General features: G+C 58.4%; 1 protein-coding gene across 2 annotated transcripts in view; it reads right to left on the bottom strand.

Moving 5' to 3' along the window:
* Positions 1 to 405: 405 nt before the first annotated feature.
* The window catches only part of SLC6A3 (solute carrier family 6 member 3), a 34,400-nt gene continuing 23,574 nt past the window's right edge, over positions 406 to 11,231 (bottom strand). Inside the window, exons 12-15 of one of the 2 annotated variants that reach the window (XM_043887299.1) lie at positions 9,874 to 9,974; positions 8,646 to 8,813; positions 7,212 to 7,283; positions 406 to 825 (exon numbers count right to left, since the gene is read on the bottom strand). In XM_043887299.1, coding sequence (XP_043743234.1) covers positions 802 to 825; positions 7,212 to 7,283; positions 8,646 to 8,813; positions 9,874 to 9,974 — 365 coding nt within the window. In that variant the 3' untranslated portion in view covers positions 406 to 801. The remainder of the gene's footprint in view (positions 826 to 7,211; positions 7,284 to 8,645; positions 8,814 to 9,873; positions 9,975 to 11,231) is intronic. The other variant, XM_043887298.1, reaches the window with a different exon arrangement.

Here is an 11,231-nt window from a genome sequence, read left to right as displayed (position 1 = left end):
GAGCGCGGGTTTGATCCCCGGCTCAATGCGCCTCTGAAAGCTGTTCCCTAAGGAAAGCAGAGCCACGGCTGGGCTGCCGGGCCTCCCTCCCAAGGTTGGGGGATCCAGGCTAAGCCGCAGGGGCGCCCCTGCTCCTGGTAAGCTCGCCTTCTCTGTGGCTGGGGGTCCGTGGTGCAGTGACCGTGAGCTGACTGGGACCCACATCAGGCGGGACAGTGGGGGTCCACACAGGTTTTATCGAATCTTCTCTCAGCTACAAGGAAACAGGCAGCACCTCCGCCTCCCACCCAGGCCCCCGCCCATGGGGGCTCAGACTGGACCCATATGATGTGGGGATGTGTGGACAAGCCGCGTCACCTTTTGTGTGGCTTCTCCCATTTCACGGCTGCACAAGAAGGCCACACATGATACTTGGCTTTTTTAATATGAGCAAAACAGAGGGTCTAGGAAGCTATTGCGAGTGCTGGGATTCTCAGCAGAGAACCCGTAACCTATAATTATTGTTATTTCTCCTCCACACTCGGACCAGCATTGTGGCCTGAGCTCCAGGGGGCCCTGGTGGGCTGGCAGGGGGCGGGGGCAGGCGGCGGCTCTAACGCACGGAACACAGCGCAGTCGTTTCTACCTGCGGGACGAGCACAGACTAGGGGGTCACACAGCGACAGGTGGACGGCGGGTCAGCCCCCAGGGCACAGAGGGTGCGGCCTGTCCAGGGAAAGACGCGTGCGTGTCCGGGGCGGCCCTCCTCGCCCTGGTCCTCGCCGACAGCACCCAGCAGGTCTTCCTTCCTCCTCCATCCGCCTACACCACAAGCCAGTGGCGGAGCTGCAAAGGAAACAGTGTTTGCTGAGACACAAAGTGAGGTGCCCCTTGGACAAAGGCGGCTCCTGGGCTGGGGGCCCTGCCGTAGCTGGGGGGGCGGGGACCAGGGCAGCTCCTGGGCACCATAGACCTGACACCCCGGTCGCTTCCTGGAGGCAAGTCACCGCTTCACAAAGAGCATGGCGGCCTCGAGGGGCCAGAACGTGGCCCCACGGCCCCGGGCGCCGTGGCCTCCGCTGTGGGTAGACACCAGATGCTGCAGGCCTGGGAGGGTCCCAGAGCGCACACTGCCAGCCCACCCGCAACCTGTGATCCCCCTGGCCCCCGGCAGCCTCATCCTGGGGCCTCCAGGCCCGTCCCGGGGGAGCCCCATGTCCCACAGCCTCTCTCCTGGGGCCCCCGTCCCATCCCGGGGGAGCCCCATGTCCCACAGCCTCTCTCCTGGGGCCCCCGGTCCCGCCCCGAGGGAGCCCTGCGCCCTGCAGCGCCGGCTGCTTTGTGCAACCCCGCAGGTGCGGGATGCGGCCTCGTTCCCGGCTCGGGGGACGGGTGAGGTGGACAGGCCCCTATTTAGCTGTCCACAGATGTCATTGCCTGTGATTACCCAGCTGTTAGTTCAGCCTGTTTCTGAGCACAAGCCATTTGATCGCACTGAATGGCAAGAACCGAGTGTTTGTAAGCATTTCCAAACAAAGACAAGCAGGGCTTGTTTCCGATAGGGCCAGCCATCGCCGGCGGGGGCGGGGGGGAGAGGCGGCTCCACTGCAGGGCCCTCCCCCACCCTTGGGGGACCGGCCTAGGACACACTACAGCCCCGAAGGCCGCTGGAGGGCAGGGCCTGGCGGGGACGGAGCAGCAGGGGCCGGGGCCGGGGCGGTGGCTGCGTGGTGACCTCAGGCCAGCGCTGAGGCCGGGGTGGGGGGCACACTGGGGACCCCCAGCTGAGACCCAGCCCCGGGGTAAAGCGGCCCTCTGTCCCAGCCACGGACAAGACCAAGGCAACCTTCTTGGGATGGAGAAGAGGCCTCTCAGAGGTCCCACAAGGGCAGCTCGAGCCGTGAGCCGGCGACCAGGACACCAGAAACACGGCAGTGGGCAGCAGGAGCCAGAAACTCCAGTTCAGGCCCCTGGACCAGAGAGCGGGCGACCCTCAGGGTGCTGGGCAGCCGTGTGAGAGACGGCTAAGAGGGGACACGGCCAGAGCCGCACAGCTCAGAGGCCAAAGGCTGCTTCCCGAGCAGACGCGAACAAGGCCCCTGCCAGTGAAGGGGCACCGGAAGGGGGTGGTGATGGAGCTTTCACAGTGGGGGTATGGGGGGTGGGCAGGGCAGTGTCAGAGGTGATGGAGCTTTCACAATGGGGGGTACGGGGAGATGGGCAGGGCAGTGTCAGAGAGAATGGCCAGAGAGACAGACAAAGAGATTCCTGGTCCAGGGACTCCCTGGTGGTCCAGTGGTTAGGACTCGGGGCTTTCACTGCCGAGAGCCTGGGTTCAGTCCCTAGATGCGGAAGTAAGATCCCATAAGCTAAGCAGCACAGCCAAAAAGAAGGAGAAACAATGGTATTTCTGGTCCAGATGGAGTAACTGGGACCTAATAGACTCCACCATCCAAAACCACTTAAAATGAACAATATATGTATAATGCATTTTCAGACAGCAGGAGATTGGATGACAAAGGACAGAGATGCCGAGAAAGACCAGGAGGATGAGGCATCCAGCTGCCCCCTCTCGAAGCCTCCAGGGACTTTCCAGCAGCAGCGTGGGGCAGGGAGCCCGGGGGGGCAGTGAACCCGGGGGCTAGTGAGATGGGGTGAGCGTGGGAGAGCCCCAGGGGGCTGCAGTCCACAGGCCGGAGCTCCAGAGGGGCGGGCGCAGCACTCAGAGCCCTGGGTATCTACACGGGGACACACGGGTTCAGCTGAACGCTCAGGCACTCGAGGCCGGAGAGACCCTCCCAGCAGGACTCGGGGAACATTTCCCAAACCTAGAGACTGGGGGCTGAGCCTGCCCCACAGCCAGGTGGCAGCATCTCATGGCTCTCAGGGAGCTGACTAGAGTGTTCCCCAAGGTCTTGCCCCAGTATCAGGAGCGCGGTGAGCCCCACATCCTATGCTGTGGTGGTCCCACTTAACAAGTCTTCACAAGCATGTCCCCCAAAGATCAAAGTGTCTCCAAGTAACTCAGTGATGACCCAGAACAGAGCTCCAGAATATCTGGTGGTGGTTTAGTCGCTAAGTCGTGTCCGACTCTTGTGACCATAGGGATTGCAGCCCTCCAGGCTCCTCCGTCCATGGGATTCTCCAGGGAAGAATAATGGAGTGGGTTGCCATTTCTTTCTCCAGGGGATCTTCCCGAACTGGGGCTTGAACCCAGGTCTCCTGCATTGCAGGCAGATTCTTTACCCACTGAGCTACGAGGGAAGCCCCCAGAATATATAAAGGAACACAAATATATCTAGGCTCTAACAGGGTAAAACTCACAATATCTAGAATTCAGTTAAAAATGACTAGACATGCAAGGCATCAGCAAAATTTAACATCTTATGAGAAAAGTCAACTGATGCTGACCCAGAACAGACACAGATGTTAACACTGGCAGATGAAGGCCTTGCACAGTGATCATACCTGCACTGCACATCCAGAGAGGTAAGCAGAGGCATGACTGACATAAAATGTCCAGGGTGGACTTCTAGAGGTGAAAACTACTGTGTGTGAAATGACAGATCCAGGGTGGGCTTATCTGCAGATAGGGCTTTACTGAGATGAAAAGCTAATGAACTAAAAGCAACAGAAAGCACGCGAAATGAATCACACAGAGGGAGAGAATTAAAGAGCCTAAAGTGTGTAACCGGAACCCTTGAAGGTGACGAGGCAGGAAAAATGGAAGAAATGACAGCAAATATTTCCAAATACACTGAGAACTGTAAACTCACAGTTCCAAGAGGCTCAAGGGACTGTGTGTATAAGAAGCATGAATCCTGGTGCACGACTACGCTCAGTGGAGAGATGAGCTCCAGGACTCAGCATGAAGCCCTTTCAATAAAGTTAAAAACGACAGAAACCAAACAGTCCACTTCTCAGGAATCGAGCGGTACCCATAGATGGCACATAACTGCGCAGCCGAAAAGGCCCAGGAGACGACCATCTGCATCGAGATGGTGTTGACTCCAGGGGCAGAGGAAGGCGGGCGGGGAGGGGGGTGTGAACTGTTGTCAAGGCGGGGCTTGCACGGTCGTTCACAAGGGTGTATTTTGTCATGTGGCTAAATAAATGAGAAACAGCCATGCGGGGGCCAATGCACAATGGAGCACCTGGACACAGAGCCTAAAAGACCCCTGGCAGAGGATGAGACCCCGAGGGGCCAGGGAGACAATCAGACACATAGCCCAGGACGGTCGCACAGAGGTGAGGGGCGAGGTTTAACATTCAGCTGCAAAGCTCCCAGAACTCACTAACAACAAGAATTTACAGACCCCGGACACACAAAATGTTCTGGGAGGGATACGTAAATAAAACTACTTATGACAGTTTTGTAATAATACAAATAACAGAAATCTGTGCTCAGACACATCACAGGGAGACTGCAACCAGCCCCAAAGGTAAAGGAAGCTGGACGGTCCCGGGAACACAGAGACCCCGCCCCACAGGACACGGAAATCCCGCCCACATGAGACCCCGCCCACATGAGACCCCGCCCCACAGGCCATGGAGACCCTGCCCACAGGAGACCCCGCCCCACAGAACATGGAGACCCTGCCCCACAGGACTGGAGACCCCGCCCACAGGAGACCCCGCCCACAGGGCATGGAGACCCTGCCCACAGGAGACCCCGCCCCACAGGAGACCCCCGCCCACAGGACATGGAGACCCCGCCCCACAGGAGACCCCGCCCACAGGAGACCCCACCCCACAGGACATGGAGACCCCGCCCCACAGGACTGGAGACCCCGCCCACAGGAGACCCCGCCCCACAGGACCTCCCGTCCCAGCAGGACTGTGGGGCGGCAGGTGGAGAAGCCCTGTCGTCAGAATGCCCAGAGACGGTGACTCAATCGAGAACCGCATGCCTGCACAAACTCTGTCATAAATGAGGGCAAAGTAAAGACACTCACAGATACACGATGTTGGTAGAGACCAACACAATACTGTAACGCAATTATGCTTCAATTAAAAATAAACAGATTAAAAAACACTCCCTTAGAGGAATGTCCGAAGGACACTTTTTGAGAGGCAAGAAATTGATCTTGCAAGGAAAGAGGTAGATGCCAAAAAGTACAGTGAACAGATAAACACCGGACGTGCACATTCGTCCAGAGCAGTTTCTGGAGAAAACAGCGATAACAATAATAACAGTGCCTAATTTGCGGGTTAAAAAAGACATAAATGCAACACTGGCTAACGATAGCTCATTATTAATTAAGAGCTCACTCACTGGAAAAGACCCTGATGCTGGGAAAGACTGAAGGCAAAAGGAAGAGGGCGCAGAGGATGAGACGGTTGGATGATATCACTGACTCAACAAACAAGAGTTTGAGCAAGCTCCAGGAGATGGTGAAGGACAGGGAAGCCTGGTGTGCTGCAGCCCATGGGGTCACAAAGAGTCAGACACGACTTAGCGACTAAACACCAAAATTATTATTAGCATCATTACTCAATAGGAGGAAAATTTAAGTCCGTGTGATAATCAGGATGGGGGTTCATACAATGCTTAACTTTATACTTGATGTGAAACATGCTTGTTACAGGGACTTCTCTGGTGGCTCAGTGGGTAAGACCCGCCTTGTAACGCAAGGGACGTGGGTTCAGTCCCTGGTCAGGGAACTAAGGCCCCACAGGCTGTGGAGCAACTAACCTGGGGGCCACCACTACTGAGCCCGTGCACTCTGGAGCCCGCCTGCCACAACTAGAGAGTCCGTGCACTGCAATGAGAGATCCCACATGACAGAGCTGTGTCAGCAAATAAAGACCACACACAGCCAAATAAGTAAATACTTAAAAAACGGTCCGCATCAAAAAAATCTTAAAAGAAATACACTTGTTTTAATATACTTGTTTTAAATATAAACAAGAAATATACTTGTTTTAAAAACAAGTATAAAATTTATAAATCATATAAGTTTCAAACAAATAGAGAGGAAAGAGTAGAATAAGAAAACAAATCCTCCAAAATCAATCATAAAAGACAATAGAGGAGAAAAATAAACATCAAAAAATGGAAGAGTTAAAAAGATAGCAGAATCAAGCCCAACTATATCAGTAATCCTAACAAAAGTAAATAGACTAATCTGCCCAATTGCTAGACTAAAACATTTCAGTGTATTCGAGGTTTGCAAAAGACACCTAAATTTTAGGATGACTGCAAAGTTGGAAGTTAAAAGATTACAAAAGACGTTTTACGTAAACTCTAAAGACACCTTGTACAGCTATAGTCCTCTAGACAAAAAGGACTTTAAGAGCAAAAGCACCTCAAGGGCGAGAGGACAGGCTGAGTTACGAGGAAGATTGATAATCCCGAGCCCATATCAGTCCCAGAACACTGGTTCAGGTCAGATAAAGTGGAATCCAGTAGAACTACAGGGGAAAACGGACAAATATGGTTTCACGGTAGGATATTCCGTAAATGTCTCCTGATTACTGATGGCCGAACAGAGCTGAAATGGGCAAAGTCGTGGAAGATTTGAACAACACAGATACCAGCCTGATCTAATGGACAGAAGGAGAATTGTGTATCAACAATTGGAGAAGACATCTCATCTAAAGATACAAGCGACATTTATAAAAGCTGGGTAGGTACTTGGCCACAAAGGAGCATTAACAGACTTCAAAGAACGGGTAAAAAGGTGTCTGAACACAATACAATTAATTTAGAAATGAATAACAAAAAATAGGCCATCCCCATGTATTTGGGGATTTCAGACAGAGTTACAAGCTACTCATGGGTGGAAGAAGTCACAACGAAAACTAAAATATGTTTAGAACTAAATAATAAACAAAATGCTATGTTAAAAGCTATGGAATGCAGCCACCAGGGTATTTTGTGGGAAATTCTTAGCCTTGAATGCTTATGTGGGGAAAGAAGAAAGGTTGAAAATTAACGATCCAGGGTCTAAATTAAGAAGTTAGTTAAGGTGTGACAGAGTAGATTAATGAAAATCTTCTACTTTCTTCTAAATAAAGACATCAGAGTTGGAAGGAAGGAGACAGAAGACAAAGCTGGAACAGTGTGTCCTGCGCCAAGTCAGCCACCCTGCAGTCTCCGTAAGTCAAGTTCTCTGTCCATTAATCCCGCCCAGCCATGCCCCTTGCAGGGTGTCTGAGTCAGTGTCCACAGCAGCGCCTGTGGCCGCCGCTGGCGTCCTGGGGCGGGAGGAGCCCCCCGCGGCACTCACCGTGAACTGGCGCACCTCCCCACTGTCCACCCGCTCGTGCTCCGTCTCGGGCGTGATGGCGTAGGCCAGTTTCTAGAAGAGAAGGGGCTACCGTGGTGCCGGCCCAGCGCAGTGGGCAGGCCCGGGGTGACCGCCACGCAGGGCAGGGGCTGACGGCCAGGTCTCCTTAGACCCTGGAGCAAAGTCCAGGCCGACCGGAGGGAACCAGGATTGGGCGTGGAGTCTCGGTGGCGGGCCCTGCGGACAGCGGGGCCTGTAGGCTCCAGCAGCTCCTTGGGCTCCCGCTGGGTGGGGGTCGGGAGGCCCCACCATCCATCTCTCACAGCCAGAGGGGATGCTGGTTCCCCACCCGCTGCCTGTCCCCCTGGACAGCTCCCCCCGGGCCTCTCAGCAGCTGGACCATGGACTGTCTGGGGCTGGGCATCCCCCCGGTTGTCACTGACCCCCCCACCTCAGTGCTGAGATTCTAGGGAGCAGAGTCTGGCTGGCGGGAGGTCCAGCTCACTGGCCTGCAGGCCCCCCTCCCCAGCCCACACAGAGGGGTCTCTCCCAGGGCCAGTTCTCTGCAGGGCTGCCCCCCGGAGGCCAGCGAGGGGGCTGTGAGCGGGGCCTCCACTGCCTGACCCCATCCGGCTCTGCTGCAGCCGCAGGGGCCTGGGCTGGGCCTGCCTGACACTGAGGGACGGGCCAGCCCGCGAGGGGCCCCCGCCTTTGCGTCCAAGCCAGAGAGATGCCACGTGGCCCTCGGGGAACGCTCGGACCTGCTGGGGTACAGCCAGGGGCTTCACTCCCTGTGTTCCTCAGAGAGACTGGGATCGGGCACCAAGCAGCGTCTGAGGGCTCCGAGAGCACGTGCGGGGCCACAGCCTCCATCTCTTCTTCCAGGAATCCCAGCGCCACAGTGGGAGGCAGACAGACCCCTGTGCTCGGGTCACAGGTTACCCCCCACACCCTGCTCCACAGGGGACACAGCAATGGGCCTGACCCAGAGGCCCAGCCACCTCCGCCCTCACGGGGGTCCTGCCTGGCAGTCCCGCTGCCCTGGCTCAGCCCTGGGTGGGCTTGGTCCCGAGGGACCAATGGTGCGTACTTGGTCCCTACCCTGAGACTATGGCCGTCTGCACAATGCAGAGCGGGCGTGCTTACACCCAGAGACACCCGCAGGCGAGGACACACATGTGCCTGCCCACGTAAGGACACACAGGCTCACACACACGACACACCCAGAGACACACGGGTGTAGACACACACACAGGCACAGTGCCCGCCCCCCCTCCCCCAGCCCTCATGCCTAGCATGGTCACCGCCCACTCCAGACTCTCCTGCTAGTCTGAGATGAGCCGGTGGGAGTAGGCCTGCAACTCCCACCTGACCTCGCCAACAGCCTCGCATCCGGCGGGAGAGCAGGAGAGGGGGCCCCGTGCAGGTACTCACCTCCCGAGAGGAGCCAGGCAGGCTGCAGAACTTGTAGGCGGCATAGATGGGGACCACAGACATGGAGGACGCAGCGATGGCCCAGCCCAGCGCGTTGGCCCACTCGGGGAAGACGTAGGCTCCATAGTGCGGGGGCCTGAAGGTCGCGATGCTGACCACGACCACAAACTGAAACCGAGCAACAGGGTCAGGGGCAGCTGGGGCCAGGGGCTCCCGAGCGGGGACTCTGGAGGAGGCTCCCCCACACGACAGCCTGGGGCTGCGGGCCCCGGCGCTGGCGGGGCACATCCCCCTGCGTCTCAGGGCTGATGGGAGGGGCTCTCTCGCTGCCCTCCGTAATCCCCGGGTTACCACGTGGGGAGAAGCAGGACACCTCGCTCTGGAAGCAGGAGCGGTGACCCCTGAGTGGGCTTGGACCAGGAGCCTCACCTCTGCTCCACGTCCTCTCCTGCTGGCCCTTGGGGGTCGGGGCTGCCCGCGTCCCCTCATATCCGGGGGGCTGGGCTGGCTGGGTGGGGGCGGGGGCTGAGATCTGCTGGTCCCCATCTGCCTGGCCTCTGTGCTCAGGGCTGGACGGCCCCATTGGGTAGGGGGGACAGTCAGGGCTCCTGAGCCACCGGAACTTGGCCGCGGCCACCCGGCCCTGCAGCCGTGGTGTGGACGCACGGCCGGGTTCCAACGCAACAGGCCGCAGGGGTCCTTGCCCCTGAGCCTGAGCTTGCCCGGTCCGGCCCAGACCATGAGCAGCCGCTGCACGTGCAGGGGAGCCCCGGGCCGCACTGTGTGAACCCCGTCCACTCCCGCCCCGCCTGGTGGCCGAGCACCCGCTGACCCCGAGGCTGACTCCCCCCCCCCCCCCCCCCCCCCCCCCCCCCCCCGCCTCCAGGCAGAGGGCGGCTGAAGACCTCCGGGCAGAGCCGCTCACAGGTCTCAGTCGGGTGAGGACCACCCTGCCGCCCGCCCGGCTGTCTTGGTGGGCCCAGGGTGGGGGCCACGCCTTCAGGAGACCCAAGGGTTTGGGGGGCCAGCCCGCCCTCCCGGCCGAGCTCCGTGACCTGCGGACTCCCGCCCCTGGGGGGGTGTCCTGTAACAGCGGGGAGCCCCTCACCCAGCCTCAGGCACATGCTCCCCCGCTGGCCCAGGGGCAGGCGGGAGGGGGCCGGAGGGTGGGCGGGCCGGAGTGGGCAGAGGGTGGGCGGGGCGCGGGGGGCAGGGGGCGGGGCTTCACCAGGAGGAAGCAGGGGCTGACGAACTTCCAGCACAGCCGCCAGTAGAGGCTCGGCCGCTGCCCGGTCATCTGCTTGATATCGTCGCTGAATTGCCACACACCTGCAGGGGGCCAGGCAGGGCGTCAGCGCGGCCCGCCCGGAGACAGGCTCCCCGTCCCCCGGAGCCCGGCGCACGGTGCTGCCCAGGCCGCCTGGGGGGTCACGCGCCCGCCCCTGTGCACATCCCCAGGGTGACCCTGCGTCACTGACGACCGCAAGGGAGCGCCTGTGGGGCTCCCACCCTCCTCCCCGAGGCCCACGGCCACCCCTGCCTCCCCTCTGTAATGAACATTTTTTTCCTTTACAAAAATCACGGTAAAACATACATAAGCTGAAGCTTTCCGTGTTAACCACTGTGCGCACACAGCTCAGCGGCCTGAAGCACAGTCATCTGTTCAGCCATGCCCGCCACCATCCCCAGGCCTTCCTCACCTTCCCCAGCTGAGGGCCCGGCCCCTCCCCGTCCTGCTTCCAGCCTCTGTGACCCTGGCCCGTCCAGGGACCTCCCGGGACTCCCGGGGGATTTGTCCTTCTGTGACCGGCTCGTGTCCCCGAGCACAGCGTCCTGCACGCTCACCCACGCAGGAGCAGCTGTCCGAGTGTCCCACTGTTTAGGGCTGAACTATATCTCATTACACGTATACAATCATCATATGGTAGGGAAAGCTCCTGCTAGAAGCTGGATGAGCCAGTTTCTCCAGATCTCACGCTGATTTCTCCCGCCCCGCGGACAGTCTCACGTCACACAGGGACATCAAAGAGACAACTCCATGCAGGATTCCCTCTTCACACCCGGCCCCATCACCAGACCTTGGATCAGAGAGGGAGTGAGGAAGCGGGGTGGAGGCTGAACCTAAAGGCCCACAGAGACGGGGTGTCCCCCGGGGCCCCTCGGGCAGCTCCGGGACAGGCAGCCCCTCCCACGCCGGCCCATACGGAGACCACAGGGACCTCAGGGCACTGAGAGGCCGGCTTGCTCTGGGTGTGAACTGCTGTCTGCAGAAAGCCCGGTCTCTGCCTTCAGAGGCTTTGGGGAGCGTGTGGTTGTGGCAAGGCCAGCTCCCCTGGGCCTCCACCAGCTCTGTGGTGTTCATGGCTGCTGGATACCTTTGAGGCACTTTCTCTCTTTCTCTGAGGTTTTATTTTGGGATGTTGTTGTTCAGTCGCTCAGTCGTGTCTGACTCTTTGCGACCCCATGGACTGTAGCAGTTGAGGCCTCCCTGTCCTTCACCATCTCCCAGAGCTTGCTCAAACTCAGGTCCATCGAGTTGGTGATGCCATCCCACCATCTCATCCTCTGTTGTCCCCTTCTCTTCCT

This window comes from Cervus elaphus, chromosome 25, assembly GCF_910594005.1.
Source record: "Cervus elaphus chromosome 25, mCerEla1.1, whole genome shotgun sequence".
NCBI classification, from domain to species: domain Eukaryota; kingdom Metazoa; phylum Chordata; class Mammalia; order Artiodactyla; family Cervidae; genus Cervus; species Cervus elaphus.
Note: the sequence above shows the minus strand (reverse complement) of the source record. Positions and strands in the feature narration are given on the sequence as shown.